This window comes from Somniosus microcephalus, chromosome 4 (genome assembly GCF_052327205.1).
Source record: "Somniosus microcephalus isolate GS21.2 chromosome 4, FLI_Smic_1.0, whole genome shotgun sequence".
Taxonomy (NCBI): Eukaryota; Metazoa; Chordata; class Chondrichthyes; order Squaliformes; family Somniosidae; genus Somniosus; species Somniosus microcephalus.
The window spans coordinates 204,064,150-204,086,493 of record NC_140990.1 but is presented as its reverse complement, the minus strand read 5'-3'; the positions used below and the strand labels follow the sequence as shown (position 1 = coordinate 204,086,493).

The following is a 22,344-nucleotide window of genomic DNA, read 5'->3' as shown; positions in this document are numbered from 1 at the left end:
ATAGTAGTAACGTTTCATTCTACTATTCTAGGTTTATTTTGTGTATTCAGATTGTGATTGTGATACCAATCAGCCTTATTTGATGTTGTAATTTCTTGTTCCCTCTGTAGTTTCACCCTGTGTCATTAAACTGGATAAAAAAGTATCAATGCCTGCACAATCAACCACTTTTGTCTCGTAACTTCTTACCAGAGAATCGACAATGGAAAAGAACCTGCGGATTCCTATCACTCTGACCATCATACTGACAATTGCAAGTCACCCTAAGCGCTCAATGTGAAAGTCCCATTTGTGAAATGACACAGGCCACAACTTCAACAGTTTGCCATCAAATCTGCTTATGATACCATGACAAGGATGGGTGGTTGAAATATAATACATCACAGTACCCAAGTGACTATCCTTGTGACGACTTCTGCATTATCTTTCTCTTACGTGTGCTCCTACGTAGTGCTTCCCCTGTGGCTTCAGCAGATGTGGAGGCCCCTTGCTCACTTTCTTGCTGGACCTCTCTCAACACCTTTGCGGGCATCCTCTGGGGTTGTGAACCTGTGAGGGCTTGTAAGGGGGGTGGCGGGTGTGGAGCGTGCGCCCAGTCAGTTATGCCCTGACTGTTTGGTGAGCGGTTCGAATCACTCCCACGCCCCTTGGGTTCTAGACACCAGACTTAGATACAGGCGGCAATACAGAAAGACACGAATAGACAGGTGGTTTGGATGTAAGAAAACCAAGATTTTATTAAAACAGAGAATAACATAGTCTTATGAGAAATTACTAGCATAAAATATAGGCAAATACAAAATAATTATACTTATACAGGGAATGGGGAACACACAGCACATTGAGGGAAAAACAAACTATATTAACAATCCCCTTATCCTTATCCCACCCCCTATACTTAACTAGATTAAGCTATGAGGGGCCAGAATTCATGCTCACCAATTCAAAGCAAAGCCAACTGTTAACGAAATGCGGATTTTGAGGTTTGGTTCTCTGTCCTCTTAGGTACCCCGTCGCCATGTGGTCTTCAAGGGTGTGGTGCGGGAGCTGCTACTGCGACGCACCTTCTTCTCCTCCGCTACCATCGTCATCTCGTCCCAATGGGTACTCCTCTTCTTCTCCCTCGGGCGGTCGTCGGCGGTAACGTTATATTTATCGGATAGTTAACAGTCTTTGTCCTTTAGATTTTGTTACCCATGCATCGAACGACAGTATATTCGAGGTAGCATAGGCACCTGCATTACAGTGTTCAACAAGATGTTCGTCTTCCCAAGTGCCAGCTTATAACTCGACGCTTGGTCTTTATCGATACGTTTTTCGCTGCCCCGCTCTGCCCTTAGCTTATTGAGTTTTATCGTCTTCTTCATCTCTACTTATCTACCTGCTACCTGCTCGAATTCGTCTCGCCCCTTTTGCGGCCTGGGCATCCCAGATGTAGGATTCGCAAAATCCAGGAAAATACAGCCTACATTTTAAAACCCCTGAAATGGCCACATTTGTAAGAGCACAAGATGGAGTCGGCAGATCACATGACTCATTTCAGAAGGACATACCACTGCAATACCTTAAAGAAACCTGAGTCACCACCGATTGGAAAATTCCAGACTGACTGCAATTGATATGGTAATAAAGGTAGCAGCAGTAACGAAGTCAAAAACAAAGGACTTGCACTTGAAAAGGTCATGTTAATCGCCAGATAAACGTAAACCCATCACTGAAATCACAGAGCACAGACAAGACCCATTATCTGCATCAAACTCAGCGGGACACGGGACATAACCCATCAGTTTGGATTCGGCCACGATTAAAGTCGTTAAACTAAAGTACCAGCTTTTGTCAAAGTAGCCGGCCCAAAACTTTGACAAAAGAAAACCCCTGATTTGGCGCCAAAGATAAGGGCAAGGAAACGGTATAACTGTTGGGGGAAAATCGACGGGCAGAAGGTACGATCGGAGGCAGAGAACAACGAGAGGTTAAGGTTAAGTTGAACGGTTCGAGTGGAGCGGTCCGATTAGGAGGTTCAATTACGGTTCGAGGAGCACGGAGGTTCTACAAGTTCGAGCAGGAGAGCAGGTTCAGGAGCCCGTCCCAGAAGGAAGATCAATCAGGAATCCCAGAAGCTACAGGAGCACCAAGGTCGAGGACAGTTCTAAAATCCTGGTGAGCATAGAGGCCCAACTCCACCTAGCTGACCTAGTAGAGGGATACTTTAGAGACGGGAGGGTTTTAATATTAAGGGCTTTGTAATCGGGAGTGTTATTTATCCTTCGTTGTACCGCGCGCTTTCCCCACCCCCGTTTTATTATACAGCAGCTAATGAATTGAAGTATTTTAAGATAGTCAAAGTAATTCTTGTGTGTTAAATTTTAGTTCCCATTGGAATGCGTGTTAATGATTTTGCCTGTGTTGTTTCTTTGTTCCCTGTGTTTTTATTCTCCTTATAAATAAAGAAACCATTAATTTTAAAACCTACCTTGGCTCACCTGATCCATTTGTTTTCCGAGTCACAAGTTGGGCCAACGCATCAAGGTAGTCTGGCAATAAGTCCAGTGTCTAGAATCAGTGAGCGGGGAGCGCTTCGAAACAGCTCACGAGCAGTGTGAAATCAAGAATCGATCTCGCACACCACAAGCTCATTAAAAAGACTCCTTACACAGATGATGAGGGACTCGGGTCTCGTTCTCCTCCCCGGCTGTTGGTATGGTATACTTTGCTGCTGAGATCTCACCGCGGGAGCGAGGAGAGACCCGCCACGAGGCCAGGGCACGAGTGAGCCAGGAACCAAGAGCGAGGGCCAAGCGCAAGAGAGAGCAGAGAGAGAGCGCGACTGCTACCCGGGGCCTGCAGTTATACCCGTTGTTTTCATCCCTTATCTGCGCGCCAAATCAGGTTAGTTCATTGTTCCAGTTTTGGCGGGCTGTTTTAAATAATTACAGCAATCTAAACTAACTGTTTTTAGATGGCCATTTATCGCACCTAATGGCCTGATGTCCAAGCTGTATTGTTATTAATGCATCCTAATCGGCCTGTCCGGCCTCGATGGCTTCCTTAAGCTCTTTCCGAATATTTATGCAGACGACTTGATGGCCTCAAGTATAGGCCCAACTGGTTCTGATCTGTCTACGATCTGGCTTAATGCATATTCTAATGTTTGCTGTCTGCTTTTCCAAAACACAAAGTCCTTTTCACAGAAACTGCATTTTAAGTTTCGATTTCCCCATAAGCTGCTTGTTCTCTGCTGCAGAGTTCAAGCTTTAAAAATCTTACAGGCTTTTGGCAACGAGGTGCGGACGCCATCTTTTGGGTACCCTTTTTAAAATGTCCATGCAGGGTCCCTTTTCTTAATAACTTTGGGGAAATGTGGAAATTTTGCGAATCCTACAGGCTCGGCAACAGTCTGTTGCCCCTGTGGCTGTGCAGGGGCTAAGATACCCAGTTCAGTTGGGCGAGGACTCTGGTAGGGCTCTGACTGAGGGCTTTGCAGTGGCATGGTCGTGTGAGCGCTTGGAGAGGAGTCCCCAATTCCTTGTTGTCTGCCACCAACATCCCTTTCATGGGTCAGCCCCACTTCAGAGCTAGCAAGTGGCTTGACAGCACCTTGCTGCACTTCAGGGGTGCCATGAGGACCTGTTTCTACACTGGAAGTCCTACTCCAGAGGACTTCCATGAAGGTCTGGTTTCTATGCTCAGTAGCTGACCATCGCTCCTCAAGAGATGTCATTCTATTCTGAACAATGACCATGTTTTCAAGACCCTGGCGACTAAGCTCCTCCATGGCCATAGCCATCCTCTCCTCTACCGTAGCCATCCTCTCCTCTACCGTAGCCAGCCGTACCACAGAGTTAGCATCATAGAAACATAGAAAATAGAAGATAGGAGCAGGAGTAGGCCACTCCGCCATTTAATGAGATCATGGCAGATCATCAAAATTCAGTACCCTGTCCCTGCTTTCTCCCCATATCCCTTGATCCCTTTAGCCTTAAGAAATATATCTAACTCCTTCTTGAATATATTTAATGAATTGGCCTCCACTGCCTTCTGTGGTAGAGAATTCCACAGGTTCACCACTCTCTGGGTGAAGAAATTCCTCCTTATCTCAGTCCTAAATGGCTTACCCCTTATCCTTAGACTGTGACCCCTGATTCTGGACTCCCCCGCCATCAGGAACATTCTTCCTGCATCTAGTCTGTCTGGTCCTGTTAGAATTTTATAAGTTTCAGTGAGATCCCCTCTCATTCTTCTAAACTCTCGTGAATATAAGCCTAATCGACCCAAACTCTGCTCATACATCACTCCTGCCATCCCAGATATCAGTCTGGTGAATCTTCGCTGCACTCCCTCCATGGCAAGAACATCCTTCCTCAGATAAGGCGACCAAAACTGCACACAATACTCAAGGTGTGGTCGCACCAAAGCCCTGTACAACTGCAGCAAGACATCCTTGCTCCTGTACTCGAATCCTCTCGCTATGAAGGCCAACTTACCATTTGCCTTCTTAACCGTCCGCTGCACCTGCATACTTACCTTCAGCGACTGGTGCACAAGGACACCCAGGTCTCGTTGCACTTGCCCGTCTCCCAATCCATTGCCATTCAGATAATAATCTGTCTTCCTGCTTTTGCCACCGAAGTGGATAACCTCGCATTTATCCACATTTTACTGCATCTGCCATGCATCTGCCCAATCACCCAACCTGTCCAAATCATACTGGAGTTTCTCTGCATTCTCCTCACAGCACACACGCCCACCCAGCTTTGTCTCGTCTGCAAACTTGGAGATATTACATCTAGTTCCCTCGTCTAGATCATTAATATATATTGTGATCCCTGCGGTACCCCACTAGTCACAGCCTGCCACTCGGAAAAACACCCATTTATTCCAACTCTTTGCTTCCTGTCTGCCAACCAGTTCTCTATCCAAGTCAGTACCTTACCCCCAATCCCATGTGCTTTAACTTTGCAAGCTAATCTCTTATGCGGGACCTTATCGAAAGCCTTCTGAAAGTCCAAATACACCACATCCATTGGTTCTCCCTTATCTATTCTACCAGTTACATCCTCAAAAAATTCCAGTAGATTAGTCAAGTAGGATTTACCTTTTGTAAATCCATGTTGACTTTGTCCGATCCTGTCACTGTTTTCCAAGTGCTCTGCTATTACATCTTTTATAATGGACTCTAGCATTTTCCCCACTTCCAATGTCAGGCTTACCGGTCTATAATTCCCCAGTTTCTCTCTACCACCTTTTCTAAATAGTGGGGTTACATTAGCTACCCTCCAATCCATGGGAACTGTTCCAGGGTCTATAGAATTTTGGAAGATGACCAGCAATGCATCTATTATTTCTAGGGCCACTTCCTGAAGTACCCTAGGATATAGATGATCAGGGCCTAGGGATTTATCAGCCTTCAATCCTGTCAATTTCCCTAACACCATTTCCCTACAAATACTGATTTCATTCAATTCCTCCCTCTCATTAGACCCTATGTTCCCTGACATCTCTGGGAGGTTATTTGTTTCCTCCTTTGTGAAGACAGATCCAAAGTATGTATTTAATTGGTCAGCCATTTCTTTGTTCCCCATTATAAATTTCCCTGATTCTGACTGCAAGGGACCTGCGCTTGACTTCACCAATCTTTTTCTCTTCACATAACTATAGAAGCTTTTACAGTCAGTTTTTATGTTCCCTGCAAGCTTACTCTCATCCTATTTTCCCCCTCTTAATTAATCCCTTTGTCCTCCTTTGCTGAATCCTAAACTGCTCCCAATCCTCAGGTTTGCTGCTTTTTCTGGCCAATTTATATGTCCTCTCCTTCGATCTTATGCTATCCCTAATTTCCCTTGTTAGCCATGGTTGAGTCACCTTTTTTGTTTTATTTTTATGCCAAACAGGGATGAACAAATTCTGTAGTTCATCCATGCGATCTTTAAATGTTTGCCATTGCCTATCCACCGTCAACCCTTTAAGTAACGCTCCCCAATCCATCCTAGCCAACTCGCGCCTCATACCATCGTAGTTTCCTTTATTTAAATTCAGGACCCTAGTCTCTGAATCAACTACTTCACTCTCCATCTTAATGAAGAATTCTATCATATTATGATCGCTCCTCCCCAAGGGACCTCGCACAACAAGATTGCTAATTAATCCTTTCTCATTACATAATACCCAGTCTAAGATGGCCTGATCTCTAGTTGGTTCCTCGACATATTGGTTCAGGAAACCATCCCATATACACTCCAGGAATTCCTCCTCCACAGTATTGTTACTAATTTGGTTAGCCCAATCTATATGTAGATTAAAGTTGCCCATTATAACTGTGGTGCCCTTATTGCACGCGTCCCTAATTTCTTGTTTAATGCCATCCCCAACCTCAGCATTACTGTTTGGGGGTCTGTATACAACTCCCACTAACGTTTTCTGCCCCTTGGTATTTCTCAGCTCTACCCATACAGATTCCACATCATCAGAGCTAATATCCTTCCTTACTATTGTGTTAATCTCCTCTTTAACCAGAAATGCTACCCCTTTCCACGGAGGTTGCCATCCTTTCCGCGGTGATGCGTTCATGCGCCAATGCCTCCACAAAGGCTTTGCTCATGTTCGTGATGGACTCCTCCATTCGCTCCACACTCGCAACGACCCTGGAGACAAAACCTGCCAGAGACTCCTGCACCTGTTCCTGGAGTTCCAGCATCGCTCTCCTTCTGGATGAACCCGGAGGCATAGGGTCAACATGCAGCTGAGCCGAGCTGGCAGAGTCCTGCGCCCTCCAACGAGGACTCTCCACTGCTGTCCCTGTCTCCACCATCTGCTGATGCTCACTTGTGAGCTGTGATACACCAGGTGACAACACTACTCTATCTTGCGAAGGTCCCACTGAGGTGTGAGCGTCTGCGCTGGTGCGGGGTTTGCTGAATTCTGCTGAGGCTGCACCCTCAGAGGTTGCAGCTTCCTCTGAGGAGTCCAGAAGCTCAGGCTCTTCCTCCTGGACAGTGGGGACGGGGTCTCTCGGTGGTCCTGTGGGGGAGTAAAGAAAAGAATTAGAGATGTGAGGTCAAGGTTACATGAACATTGAATAGTGCAGATGATCATAAGTCAATCTGTTAGAGCATCAGATTCATAATCAGTGGCTGATGCAATGTCATTGAGAGTGATGTCAAACTATTCTGTCACCAGCTTGCTGTGATGCGCCTGTCTGTCTGTCCCCCACTTGGGAATCCTCCTCGATCCCAGTGATTTCCAGGGCTGCCTCCTCCCGCAGTGAGTTGGGCTACTGAGGGTGGCCCTCCTCCTGTCATGGCTCTTTCCCTCTTATTGTGGGCTCTCTTTTCCTGCAATGAGGGACACAAGTGGAGTTTGAGTGAGAATGAAGGAGTGAGTGTAGAGAATGCATAGCATAGATGCTTACAAGGAGATAAAGGGCCCTCCCTGTGTGTTGTAAGTTGTTGTTGTTGTTGCATCACAGTGATAGGGAGTGTGATGGCTACATGGTCAAATAGTGAAGTGAATGTGACCAAAGAGAGAGGGATTGGGTAAGGGTGCAGGGATGTACGTTTCAAGTGGGATGTGGAGAAAGAGGTTAGTAAAGCAGAGTGCTGGTGAGGAGAGGCGATGGGGATTAGATTGAGGGAGATGGGAAAGTCATACTCGCTTTTCCTGTGTGGAGGAGGTCATGAAACCTCTTCCTGCATTGCAGCCAGGTTCTGCATCTCATTGAAATGGAGTTCACCTCCTCGGCCGCTTGCAGCCACACAGCTTTAGTCTGCTGGGGAGGCTTTTTTCTCCCTGAGGAAGAGAAGAACACCTCCTTATTCAATCTTGCTCCCTCCACCAGGGCTTGGAGGGAGGACTCATCGAAGCGTGGAGCACACTTTTGCCTGCTGGTGGACATAGTCGATCAATGAATTCCTTACTACAATCACCATAAAGTTAGCAGTCTCCAGGCTTGCAGGCCTTAAATCCAGCAGCATTGATGACGTCATTGGAGGCGACTTTCTGGATGAAAAGACTCATTGGGCCAGGGGTTCCCACATGCTGGAAATCAGTTGCCCAATTAAGGAAAATCGCACTTTTTCCCCACTTCACTTTGGAGTCGGGGTCCTGACATGAATGCCACCTGACACGCCCCAGCCCGCCCACACTGGCAAAATCGAACCCCAAAGTATTTGTTTAATGTGTTGCCATTTCCTTATTCCCTATTATAATTTCTCCTGTCTCTGCCTGTAAGGGACCCACAACTACTTTTGCTAATCTCTTCCTTTTACATATCTCTGGAAGCTTTTATAATCTGTTTTTATGTTTCTTGCTAGTATACTTTCATAATCTATTTTCTCAATCTTTATCAATTTCTTGGCCATCCATTGCTGAATTCTAAAATCCTCCCAATCTTCAGGTTTACTGCTCTTTTTGGCTACATTATAAGCCTTTTCCTTTAATTTTAATACTATCTTTAACTTCTCTTGTTAGCCACGATTGGACCACTTTTCCCGTGGGGTTTTTATTCCTTAAGGGAATGTATATTTGTTGCAAATGATGAATTATTTCTTTAAATGTTTGCCATTGCTTATCTATCATCATATCTTTTAATCTAGTTTCCCAATCTACCTCAGCCAACTGGCCCCTCATACGTAAGTGGTTTGCTTTGTTCAGATTTAAGACCCTAGTTTCATACTTAACTAAATCATTCTCAAACTCAACGTAAAATTCTATCATATTATGATCACTGTTCCCCAGAGGCTCCTTTACTGCAAATTATTAATTAACCCTATCTCATTGCACAATACTGGATCTAAAATAGCTTGTTCCCTAGTTGGTTCCTCAACATACTGACCTAGAAAACTATCTTGAATGCATTCCATGAACTCATCCTCCACACTATTACTGTGAATTTAGTTTGCCCAGTCTATATGAAGATTTAAGTCCCCCATGATTACTGCATTATCCTTGTTACATGTACCTCTATTTCCTGATGTATACTCTGCCTGACACTACAACTACTGTTAGGGGGGCCTATAAACTATTCCCACCAATGTTTTCTGCCCCTTGCTGTTTCTTAGCTCCACTCAAACTAATTCTACATCTTGATTTTTCTGAGCTAAGATCCTTTCTCGCTATTGTCTTTATCCCATCCTTTATTATCAGGACTACCCCTCCCCCCTTTCCATTTTGCCTATCTCTTCTAAAAGTCAAATATCCTGGAATATTTAGTTCCCAACTTTGGTCACTGTGCAACCATGTCTCCATAATGGCTATTAGATCAAATCCATTTATTTCTATCTGTGCTATTAATTCATCTGTTTTGTTGCAAATACTTGGTACATTTAGATATAGTGCCTTTATCTTTATCTTTTTTATTTTTCCCTGTTGTCACCTTAGTCACTAATGCCCTATTACCTTTGTTAATCTCTCTGTCTGTCCCTTCCTGACCCACCCTGCTTATTTTTACCCAAATCGCTACTCTGCTCTAGAGCCTTGACATTTCTCTAACTGCTTTTGAATTTACCCTTTCCTGAATCTTCCCACCACCACCCCCCCCCCCCCCACCCCCTTCATTAGTTTAAAGCCCTGTCTACTGCCCTAGTTATTCAATTCACCTGGCCACTGGTCCTAGCCTGGTTTAAGTGGAGCCCGACTCAAAGGGACAGCTCCCTCTTTCCCCAGAACTAGTGCCAGTGCCCCATGAACCGAAACCCCTGCCTCCCATACCACTCTTTGAGCCACGCATTGAACTCTCTGATCTGCTTGTCCCTATGCCAATTTGAGCGTGGCTGTGATGTTCTGCGTTTAAATTTGGACCCTATCTCCTCAAACTCTCTCAGTAGAACCTCATTCCTAGTTCTTCCTATGCCGTTGGTTCCTACATGGACCACAACAACTGGATCCTCCCACTCCCACTCCAAGTTCTTCTTCAGCTTTTCGGGGAGCCAGAGCAAAGGAGATGAGTGAAGTGTTTTAATAGCCAGCTGGAACAACCTGCTGGGCGTCAGTACTTGGCTGAGCACAGAGGTTGTGCATGCTCAGAAAATTCGCACCTGCGCGGAGATCCAAAAAATAGCAGGATGGAAGGGTTACTTACACACAAAATAGCTCCAGTAAATGAGCAAACCCAAACTCTGGATAGGGAAGAGGCCATGGAGGCAAAACCTATTGGGCAAATTCCCAACGTGACATGGAACATTTTATGGGTAAGTTTAAAGACATTTTTCTGAAGTAGTTTTGTATATTTGTGTTAGAAACCTTCACCGCGAAATTTGCCGGGGTCCATTCCACTAACTCAAGTGTTTTAGAGTGGAACCCTGATCCACCATAATCCCAAGCTGGAGATCCCATCACAAATCCCGAGGTAGGGTCAAACTAAATGACCAGGGTAGGCAAATTGTGCCTGCAAGGGTGTTTGTAAAAGGCCCTTGCCCATATCCACTGGCCAACGTCAGAGCAACCCATAACTGCTCCAACAAAGGGACTCTTCCTAGGCCAAAGTAATGGGAACTGTATGCAAATATTTGAAAGGTATTTCTCTCGGGAGCTGCTGGAAACATACTTGGAGCCTCGGCAGAACTCAAGCCTGCTCTCAGCTGGCATGAGTTGCACTGAGGCCTTTTAAGGGTGGAATTTCTCAGCGAAGCCCAGGAACGCCCCCAGACACATCCCCTTGACATGGGGTCAGGCAGGAAATCCACCCATGGCCCCTACCACCAGAATTTAAAAGGCAAGTGCAACAAGGCAGAACCCCAGTGTAAATGGGCTCTACCCAAATTCCTGGGTCTCCACTGATTGACACCTTGCTTTCTGCCTTTTCGGGAACTTTGGGATGCTTATGTTTACCATTATATCGTTGTGTTACTGACAAAGCAAGATGATAGCTGAAAGCATTTTCAAAAAAATACTTTGAGCTATTTCATTGGTACTGTTTCTATTCCTTGCTAGTTGTTTACTGGTAGCTGTTTGTTCTTGAGTAGGTGTCCTGTCTATGTGCTGCATGTTCATTGGTAGCTTTCCTACATGTTCGCCAATATTTCACCCAATCAGCACTGGTTGGGGCTCTTTGCACGCTATGGAATATGGACCCGAAAATGGGTCATAACCAAATTCCAACTCTGTGTCCCCACAGAATAATGACAATACATTTTTCTGATTGGGAGATAGAAATACCTCCACTTAGGGTTTCTTTTTGTGCATTTTTGTGCTGTCTTTAAACTTAGGCTCGGAGAACCATTTTCATTAACTCTCCATCATTTGGTTTGCAAAAGAAGATAAACAGAAAGATACACAGGAGGTTAACAGAAAGGATGAAAGAGTGGAAGAGAAGCATAGACAAGGTTACAGGAAGAGAGACACATACTATTTTTTAAATTGAACTATGTCACAGGAGATTAAACTGTTAAATAATGGCCCATTTAAACCGCCAGTCCAATATATTGAGGAAGTTTTCCTCAACCCTCACATCGAGGAGTAAAGCAGGAGCTGGAACTTTGAATTCTAATAAAAAATGTAACTACTTCCCATTGGCAGAAAAAAAATCTATCCAAAATGATTCACCTGAAAAATTGTACTTCAGCATAAGTATGTTAGAAATATGATTTTTTTATGTTGTTGATATAAATTTTTTTATCAAGAAGGCAGATCAATCCTGTAGATTGTACTGATAAGACCATACAACTACCTTGTCATTTAACATTCAACTGAGGTTTAAATTTTGGCGTAAAAAATAATTTGACGAATGGCTAATGTCTGAAAGAATAGTGTCATTGCATCCTACCAGTTCATATCTGACCAATATATAAATTGAACAATCTCAGTTAACAGGGACTTAGACATTGTCATGTTGTTGGTAGGATTTGTATATATGTAATTAATTATGCAGTGTAAAAGGTATTCTTTAGGTCAGATCAGTTCAGTAAAATCCTGTGATGCACTTTTTCTGATGTATCGTTTACATGAGAATCCAAAAGATAAATGGAGTAAGCTGATGCATATACTTTATTTTTTGATCATTTCAACAAGGACAATCATGTTTTTCAAGAACAATCTAGAAGTCCCTCATGCGCCTGAAAGATCCGATAGTTGAGCCCTGGCCACCCCAGTCACTGAATCTCCTGTATTCACCGGGTCTCATGAAGTACTGGCGGCCTCTGTAGTTGGGCTGTTCATAGAAGGTCCAGTTACCGTCCATCACATGGCAGGAGTGAATGTCACGGTAGCGGAATCGATCATAGACAGCTGGACAGTCATCCATGAATTCCATCATCTGTCCTCCAAAGTCAGGCCTCTCGTAAATCTTCATTCTGTAGTTTCCACCTCGATGCTGTAATAGAAATAAGATCATATTAGTGTTACAACTTTAACTATATGCAGTAAAATAGAAAAATAGATCAGGGAGAGTAACAAGGCTGTTGAGTAATCATAGGATTCAAATGAAGTTATTAATCGTGAATTCAAAGCATAATTTGATTAAAAATTTCAGTACCCTTTGGTAAACTTACACCCTGTAACTCCCTCACAACTAACCCAACTCTTATTTCTCCAGCAATGCCAACCTTTAGAGCTTTGGGAGTAGAGTTTTATCTTGTGGGTGACTGGAGAGGGATTTATTCCAGCAGGTTTGTGATTTTGTTGAACTCTATGGGGGGCGAATTTCCCAGCCCTGGGGAGGTGGGACTGCGGGGAAAATGGCAGAATGTGGGAGTGGGTACCCATCCCGCCCCCAACCTGCCTCCGTGCCATCTTCCCTGGAGGCGGGTACCCGACCCGTGCTGGGTCCGTCTCCTTGAGGCGGGAAGGGGATTAATGCCAATTAACAGCCTGTTAACAGGTAGTTAACAGGCAGTTTTTTGGCTAATCCCTATTTTGAGCCCTAAAGTGTGGGCTTCCCAACGGCTCCAAACCTCGCCAGGGTCAGCGAGGCGAGCAGTGGGTCTGCGGGGGTCTAAGGGGCCGAAATGTCCGGTGTGCAGGTGAGTGATGAGTGCAAGTGTGGAGAAGTAAGTGTGTGAGTTGAGTCTAAAGTGTTTTAATAAGATTACTTAACTTTGCTTCTTCCTCCAGGCCCCATCCCTTTAGGCTGTGGAGCTGCCTCATCTCCACGGCAGAGATGACAGAATGGCTGCTGCATTCTCCGATGCAACAGCATCTGATTTCTGCTCAGGAAAGAGGTTTGGTGAGTCTTGAGTACAAGGACTCACCAAAGAACAGAGATTGTCAGTGTTTGACAGCTTCTCGACTGGGCGGGCTTAACAAGGTCAATCAAGGGAAAATAGCGTGGGTTGGCCGGACGTCGATGGAGGCAGGACTAAAACCCGACAAGCAGCAGTCCCGCCTCCATCATGTCCCCATTGATAAAATCACCCCATGTGATTGATAAAGTAGAGCCACTACCAAGGTTCAATTTTCACCTTCACTCCACCACTATCAAAGGAGCAATCACTGATGATCAGAGATGGAGGGTAATCAGCCGAACAGGGTTATTATTCTAACATTCCAGGTTACTCTATTTGTGGCTGTGCTATTAATAGCAGGGATAAATAACCTTTTACAATTCATAGTCCAACATTTTTGTGACTGAAGTACCACTGAAGTAACAACCTTGATATTAAAGTTCCTTTTGTTCTTCTCATCCTTAAACCGTTCAGTGCCTTACATCATTCGCTTTGCTCACATTTTGATGTTAAAGTACAGTACAGCAGTTACAGACTCTAAATGAACTTTTAAATCTCTTAGACTTTAATTGGTGGAAAAGGAGTGGCAATAATAAGTGTCATCTTCTTAAATAAGATAGAACAAGAATAAAACTATTACGTAAAAGAGGGGAGGGTATAGCAATCCACTAAAAGACAGTAACTAATATACGACGTATCGGCAAATAATTTGATGAATTTGTAGCTTACGTATGGGTAGGTGCGACATGACCTGATGTTGTCATTGAATCCCATCCAGCGCTGGTAGTCAGGATATTCTCCCTTGTTAAGCACATACTGGTATCCCATGTAATTGGGTTTCTCGTACAGCACCCACCAGTCACTATCAACACGGATGGAGTTACAGCGGCTGAAGTAAGAGTGCAGGTCAGCACAGTCAGTGCTGCACTCGTAGTTCCGACCCTGGAAGTTCCTGTCCTCGTAGAAGGTGATCTGAAAAAAAGACATTATTTCAATAATTTACCAAACTAATTTTATTTAAATTTACAAAAATATTCTCACGAAATGTGAAACGTAACAGTCAGTCGAACCTTGCCCATTTTGAGTTCAGTTAGGGAGATCCAACTACACGTGCTGCTGTTTGCTATAACTTGGTATTTATATGGTAGACTGAAAGGCCACTGTGGAGAATATCTTTGTTATTCTAATGATTCAAGACTGTATATCAGCAAAAAGAGGAACAAAAGACTTGCTATGTAGATTGTAGAGGAACACTGGTATTCATACTAACAAATGTCATTGATCTTTTCATTTTGCTTTCGTGTCATTGTAATTGTTCTGTAACAAAAAGGAAATTAAGGATGAAAGTTCCTGATGCTTTCATGTGCTTCATTGGCTGTAAAGCACTTTGGGGCATCCTGAGGTCGTGAAAGGTGCTATATAAATGCAAGTTCTTTTCTTTCATTCTAAGAGCTGGCATTATGATGTATACCTACAAAATGTTATATTTCTAATGCTGCTGATTCTGTTGAAAGTATTCAGCCTTCTTTATTTTAGTGTAGAGAATATTACACATTTATTTGAAAATGATTACTGAATTTATGATCTTTGTAAAAAAAATTCCTGTTGAAACATTTGGATTATGCACACAGTTTACCTAAAATAAGCCTATTTCTTGGCATTGCCATCCATGTTGATAGCATTCCTGTGGTTTAAGAAACAATGCTTACTTGTAATGGGCTAGTTCTTTGTCAAGACTATTTGCTTTGACTTCCACCACTTTTCCAAAGAGTCTTTTGATCAAGTTTTTGAGCTTTCTACTCCCAAATGATTTAATAGCAGAAAATGTCAATATCAAAAAATAAATAACCAACTGAGATTCCACGTCAGTCCGTTAAATGTCAGTATTATTACTATCCAAATCACTTGGAGCATTCAAGGTACCCTGCCAGCTATCAGTCTGTCATGAGATGCTCAATTATTTGAAAGTGACAAACAGTAGAACGAGAAACAGTAAAAGAACAAAATCTTTAAGTTTGTACACATAGGGAGGTAAATTTCCTACCTTATCGCCACCTGTTTGCGCTGCTATCCTGACGAAAAATGGCGGCCACCACTCTAATGCCTTTCTCTGGCGTGGGAATAGACAGCCGCCATTTTAGTGAGGGCCTTAGCGCTGCCAATAGCAGTGCTGGCCCTGGAGATGCAACTGGGGACGGCGTGACTGCACGCTGACTTAACGTCACGCTCTGCAATCGTCCATCTTAGCACTGAGTTTAGCACTGGGTCCTAAGCTCGCTCTGAAAAGCGAGCATTCAGCAGACTGACCAAGATGCTGTCAGCACTACTTAAAGGGACACACACATCTTTCAAGTAACTTTGCATTTAAGCTTTTGGACTGGACTTTTTTTATTTTATTGAAGTAGTGGCTTGGTGCAATACATGTTAAAAGTTTTTTAAGTGTGCAGGAAGTACAGAGAGTGCTGCTGGACACTTGCAAGGCCTCAGACGGTAAGTAAGGCCTCTGAGAAGACAGAAAATGTTGGAAATACTCAGCAGGTCAGGCAGCATCTATAGAGAGAAAAACAGAGTTCACGTCTCAGGTCGAAATGCTGCCTCACCTGCTGAGTATTTCCAGCATTTTATGCTGTCATTTCAGATTTACAGCATCCGCTCGCAGAGGGCCGAGAAAGACGCAGAAGAGGAGGAAGCAGAAGAGGAGGAAGCAGAAGAGGAGGAAGCAGAGCGAAGGATGCAACCCAGACAGCCCCTTTCTGGTCAGGATATCCGGAATGGAATCATCCACCTGCAGTACCAGTGACCACAAGCCCAAGTTAGCGCTGCGCTCCACATCGCCAACCCCCAGCGCAAACTTTTCAACGGTAGCGCTGCGGCCATTTTCAGCGGCCTTTAACTCGAGTTACCAGTGACACCGGCAATTCTCTTGCCGTACACAAACTTTTCCCCAAAGTTTATTTGCTGGGACACAAAACTTTAGAACTTTAGAAGTATAAGCTGATAATGTTAGATAAAGTCAGATAGGAGGAGGCTTGAGTGGAGCAAAAACACTGACACAGAGCAGCTGGGCCAAATGGCCTGTTTCTATGCTGTAAATTCTATGTGAAACGTGGAATGATTCATGATGGATTTTGAGATATTTTTAAAAGTTGGGAATATGGTGGAATTTTTCAGATTTCACTGGGAAAAGAGAGTCAATCGTCCATGTACCGATGTTAGTTTATCCATTTACTGAGAAAGATTTTGTCCTCAAATTTGAGCAAAACAAATTTAACACTAGATACCAATGGTATAGCAGGCCAACTCTGCTGGTTGTAAGTGGTGCACTATTGCCCTGGCAGCTAAAACAGCACACTTAAAATGAGACTGCAATATCTCAGATACATTGGACACATTTTCCTCTGCCTAACATCATACATGCGCCAGTCCCAAAAGTATGAGGCAGAGGAAAAAATGAGCAGAGACCAGAATGCTGGATGTACATTTCCTGGAGCATTCCTGAAGTCTGTAGGGGGTGGCGTGTGTGCCCAGTCAGCTCTGCCCCTGACTGTCTCAGAGCGGTTCGAATCGCTCCCACACCCCTGGGTTCTAGACACCGGACTTAGGTACAGGCGGCGATACAGAAATAGAGTAGACAACTGGTTTGGTACAAGAAAACTGTAATTTTATTAAAGGCACAACAATATTGCAACACTGGAAGTTACTAGAATAATTACAGAGATATAAAAAGTATACTTTTAGGTCCATCATGAGAGAAGCAGGGTCCAGCGAGCAAAGCGGGCACTGCTCACTGTCCCATCTTTGATTCTCCCATCCAGGAGCATTTGAGTGGGTGTGTGATAGGTGAGGAGGGTGATGGGAGAGGTGCCTGTAAAGATCAGTGATCTTTTCACAGCCCAATGTGTGGCCAAGAGATGCCTCTCACAATTGGAGTAGCTCTTCTCCACATCCGTGAGTACCCTGAAGGAGTAGACCACCGGCCTCAGCCTGCCATGCCGCTCTTGGAGCAGCACAGCACTCAGGCTGTCCCCGCTGGCTGCTACCTCCAGGAAGAACTCTTTTCCCCCATCTATGGCCCCTAGAGCTGGTGCGGCCTGCAGGTCTTGCTTGAGCCTGACAAATGCTGCCTGGCAACCCTCATCCCACGCCCACTCCGCTCCCTTGTGTAGGAGTCAGAGCAAAGGGGCTGCTGTGGCTGCATAGTCCTCAATAAAGTCTCTGCAGTACCCGGTTAGCCCTAGAAACGACCTCACACCCGTGACTGTGTTGGGGACTGGTAACTCCTGTACCGCTTCCCTTCTAGCCTTATCTATGGCCCTTTCCCCAGCGTGTATGGTCAGGCCCAGGAATTTCACCTCCTGCTGGCCGATCTGCGCTTTCTTTGGGTTCACTTTGAAACCCTTTTGCTCCAGCAGTTCGGCCAGTAGTGGGCCATGCTCCTCTCTCGTGTCTGTGAATAGGAGCAGGTCATCCACATACTGTACCAGCTGCCTGGGCTGGCTGAAATCCTTTAAACTGTTTGCCATGCACTGATGGAAGATGCTGGGGCTATTGTGGAAGCCCTGAGGCAAACAGATCCAGGTGTACTGCTGCCCTTTAAAAGTAAAGACAACTTGTAATGGTCCTCCCTCCTTAAAGGGATGGGCCAAAACCTGTTGGTAATATCCTGCACTGTGAAAGTGGTCGCGGATGCTGGGATAATTCCTATCAGGTCGGCAACTGCTGCTACCGTGGGTGCACAGGCTGGGATGTTGCTATTGAGCACCCGATAGTCCACCGTGGCCCTCCAGGAGTTGTCCAGCTTTCTAACCGGCCACAGTGGAGAGTTTACATGGGTGGCTATCAGTCTCAGGACCCCCTGCTGTACTAAGGAGGACATGGCTGCTTCCATGTCTGGCTCCGCTTCCCTGGGGAAGTTGTACTGATTTTGTGGTCGGGCCATGGGGTCCCCGTCTACGCTAACCTCAAACCCGTTGACCCTCCCACAGTCGTGTTTATGTGTGGCAAATGTGGCTAGGTGGGCTCGCACAAATGCCTGGAACTCCTTCGGGGTATTGCTGACCATGAGCTCGAGGTTATAACCCTCTTTAGGCTTCATGGTGCACAGGGTCCCCTTCCCTTCTTTCCCTGGGATGACTACTACTCCACCTTCCTTTCCTGTATTTGCCCCCCATAGACAATGATTTCTTAAATCCACCAGGATCCCGTGGCCTACAATAAAGTCGGCTCCCAGGATCCCCTTTCCACCCTCTACTTCCCACTTCATTAGGATACAGGTCCACTTAGAGCGGAGTGTTCCTAAACGAATGGAGAGCGGGATGGAAAATGAGCCGGCCTGTTCTCTGCCTGTGAATCCCGACAGGCTGTATGGGACCCCACTGGATAGAGGTGAGGTGGTGGGGTTAGCTGAATGGATCACGGTGCATGATGCCCCCGTGTCCAACAGATAGGTCCCCTTTACCTTTTCTACCTCCATCTCCACGAGGGGTCTCTTCCACACATCATACTGCAGGGAACACAGGTAAACAGGCTGCGTTGGCTCTAGTCAGGGCTGTGGGTTGGATGGAGCTGATGGGGTCAGAGCACCGGTAGTGGCTGCTACTCTCCCTTGACCAGTCAATAAGGACCTCATGGCGTCCAAAAATGACTTGACCGCTGCGGGAGGGATTCCTGTCTCTGTCTCTTGGGCTGGGGCTGTGGAATTATTTCCCTTGTTGTCCTTCCAAGGGTTTTTGCACTCCTTCCTCCAGTGTCCATCCTTCCCACACCCATAGCAATTGAGCCTTGTGCTAGAAAGGTTATTCCCTTCCTGATGCCACTCCTTCCTACCCTGTCCGGGTTTTACCTCATGCACCTTCCCCTTAGGTGGGTGTGCATCGGTTCCCCTACCATTCCTTTAGGCTAGGGTCAACTGTCTGATCACCGTAAGTTCGGTGGTCAGGGGATTCTTAGGGTCAAACCAGACTTCCACCAGGCAACGGAGCCAGTGGGCCAGCTGATCCCGGTCCAGGAACGCCCGGTTAGGTGCCCCTGTACAGGCACTCCTATACACCGGCCATAACCTGTCTGCGAAAGCCTGTGGGGTTTCCCCTGCGAGCTGCACTGTCTTCTCCACACAGGAGAAAGGACTTCCCTCATTCATCCCCATGGCCTCCAGAACTTCCTCCTTGAGCTCCCTATATGCACACTGCCCCCTCTTACACTGGTCAGAGAGGGACTGGCGGAGCTTACCCTCCAAAGAGAACAGCAGCATTTTGGTCTGCTCAGCATCATCGCATTCGTTGATGCTGGCTGCCTGTTCCACTTCCCTGAAGTGGACTGAGGGGTCCCCTTTTTCGGTGAGCTTTGGGATATGGCTCACCATAGCCCTAAGCTGTTGGGTGCCGTAGGGTACTACGAACTGGTTTTGGAGGGGTCCCTCTTCCCCGTCATTAGCCGGTGGGCCAAACCTCCACTGCCGGGCAGGGCACATCGGCCCTGGCTCCAGCCTCTCTTGCAGGGGTTGTTCCACCTCCGCTTCTACCCCTAACTCCACCCCCCCTTGTTGCCAGACTTCGCTAAAACCTGGCACTACAGGTGGTGGTCGTGAGACCTCCTGTTCCTCAACCGGGTCATCCCTTGGCACTACCCGTGGTATCTGAACCGTTCTCCCCTCGTTCCCTGTAAAATCCGCCTGGGCTGCCTTTGGGCTTATGAGGGACACCACCTTTCTTAGGGCAAGGCTCAGATTCTCTATCTGTTCCTTGCAGGGGCCATGATCTGCATCTTCAAACCCCTGTTCACTCGCCAACTTATAGGCTGCCTTTATATCTTTTACTTTCTCCTCCTGTTCTCTTACTTGTTTCGCTAGGCGGGCAATCTTCTCCCGCAACCTCAGCTCATTACTCTTGGCCCCAGTGACCTGGCACTGTAGGTATTCCAACCTGACCTTATGTTCCCCCATTAATTGTACCCTTTCCTGGTTTAGGGCCTGCAATGCTACCAGTAATTTCTCCCCTGCTAAAGTCCTGCCTTGGACTTCCAGGGCTGACTCCCGTATCTCGGCTGCCTGTGCCTCAACAAGCCTGTCCAAAAGCTGGACCTGCTTCTTGAAGCACATCAGCCAGACTGCCTTCTCTATGGATTTCTTGTGATCTTTCCCTTCTGTCCACTTAGCTGCGGCATCTATCGGACGCCCAGCCTTTAACAGATTGGTGATCCACTTCTTCGTGATATTCACCTTCAATCACAGAAATCACAGAAACCCCACAGTGCAGATAGAGGCCATTTCGGCCCATCGAGCCTGCACCGACACATATTCCACCCGATCCCCGTAACCCCACGTATTTAATCCCCCTAACACTAAGGGTCAATTTATCATAGCCAATCAACCTAACCCGCACATCTTTGGACTGTGGGAGGAAACCGGAGCACCCGGAGGAAACCCACGCAAACACGGGGAGAATGTGCAAACTCCACACAGACAGTCGCCTGAGGCCGGATTCGAACCCGGGTCCCTGGCGCTGTGAGGCAACAGTGCTAACCACTATGCCACCGTGCTGCCCTTCCTGAACGCATAATCAGAAATCCTTTCCACATCATGGTTTGCTCTTCCGAACCATTGTCTACTGTATCGCACCCCTGTTGCCGGTGTCTTGCTGCGGTCGCCATTTCTGTAAGGGGTGGCGTGTGTGCCCAGTCAGCTCTGCCCCCGACTGTCTCTGAGCGGTTCGAATCGCTCCCACACCCCTGGGTTCTAGACACCGGACTTAGGTACAGGCAGCGATACAGAATCAGAGTAGACAACTGGTTTGGTACAAGAAAACCGTAATTTTATTAAAGGCACAACAATATTACAACACTGGAAGTTACTAGAATAATTACAGACATATAAAAAGTACACTTGGTTGGGAATGGGGAACATACGGCACAACGAGGGAAGAATCACATCAATAATCCCCCTACCCTTGTCCCACCCCTAATATGTAACTAGATTGGGCTAAGAGGGGCCAGGGATTTATGCTCACCAATGGGGTTTCCTTGACAGTTCGAAACCTGTCGATTAAGTCGGTTGCGGTTTCGGGGTTCGCTCTTTGTGTCCTTTGGGGCCTGTCGTCCCCACGTGGTCTCAGTCTTGGGAACTGCGAAGGCCCCTCAGTTGGGTTGGGTTGAGTCCGCTGATGCGGTAAGGGCGCGGTTATGGATTTGTCTGGTAAGTCCCCTTTTCTTTTGGCAGAAATAGGGATAGTAAAGTCTTTTGTTGGATACCTTAGGTTGTAGAGTGGAAACCTCGGGTTTTGTTCTTCTTGTGGTGGTTTGGTCATCGAGTTTCGTCGTGGCTGGGCTCGGTTGGTGGCCTTTGGTGTCGGCTTGGTCGTGTAAGGCTGTGGTTGTGGCCTAGTTGTCCTCGGTTGAGCCTGCCCCGCTGTCTTGTTACCTTGATCATGCTGTTTGGCTCTATTCCTTGTCATGCCCCGATGGCTGGCCCTCTTCTGCCACGCATTTGTCCCCCGGTGTTATGGTTGGCATCCTCGGTGTCAGCGCGGGGCGAGAAGAGGAGGGAAGAGAGAGAGCGGGCGAGAGACCTTGGCTACTGGTGGGCCTACAATTATACAGGTTCTTTGTTTCCTTATCTGCACGCCAAATCAGGTCGAGTTCTTTGTTTAATTTTGGCGGGCTCGTCTAAAGTGATTACAGTCATTCACCTTAACGGCTTTTGGGGTGGTTGTCTCCTTGCTTAGCGACTTCAATATCCTGGCCGTTTGTCATTTATGAAGTTTAATCATCTTTCCTGGCTTGGTAGCTACTTTGAGCTGTTACCGATTATTTATGCAAAAGTTAATGGCCTCAAGGTTAGGTCTATCCTGAGTTGATCTGTTTTAAGATGAAGAATGCATATTCTGTGTTTACCTAGCTGTCTGGCTTTAGAAATGACAAAGTCTTTCACAGGTCCATGCATGCCAGGTTTCTCTTCAAAGCTCTAAATGGGCCTGCTTTTGCTGGGCCTTGCTTTTTAAAATCCTGCAGGCTTCTGTCACAAGGTTTCAGAAGCCATTTTCTTTTGGGTACCCTTTTTTAATAACTTGTCCAAAATCGGGGCCCCTTTCTTAGCAACTTTTGGGGAATGTGGGAATTTTGAGAACCCTACAAGTGGGTAGGAAGCTCCGACCTGAGGACAGGCAATGGCACTTCAATTCAATGTAAACATTGCCGG

General features: G+C 46.0%; 1 protein-coding gene across 2 annotated transcripts; it reads right to left on the bottom strand.

The window, feature by feature from the left end:
* Positions 1 to 11,978: 11,978 nt before the first annotated feature.
* Positions 11,979 to 14,233, bottom strand: LOC147120150 (gamma-crystallin S-1-like). Of its 2 annotated transcripts, XM_085983823.1 has the most exons (3): positions 14,225 to 14,233; positions 13,884 to 14,126; positions 11,979 to 12,304 (listed from the first exon to the last, which is right to left on the bottom strand). In XM_085983823.1, exons 1-3 carry the CDS (start codon positions 14,231 to 14,233, stop codon positions 12,029 to 12,031), a joined length of 528 nt encoding a protein of 175 aa, XP_085839949.1. In that variant the 3' UTR covers positions 11,979 to 12,028. The 2 variants fall into 2 exon arrangements, with proteins under 2 accessions (XP_085839949.1, XP_085839948.1); XM_085983822.1 differs by lacking the exon at positions 14,225 to 14,233 and having other exon boundaries at positions 13,884 to 14,141.
* Positions 14,234 to 22,344: the final 8,111 nt, after the last annotated feature.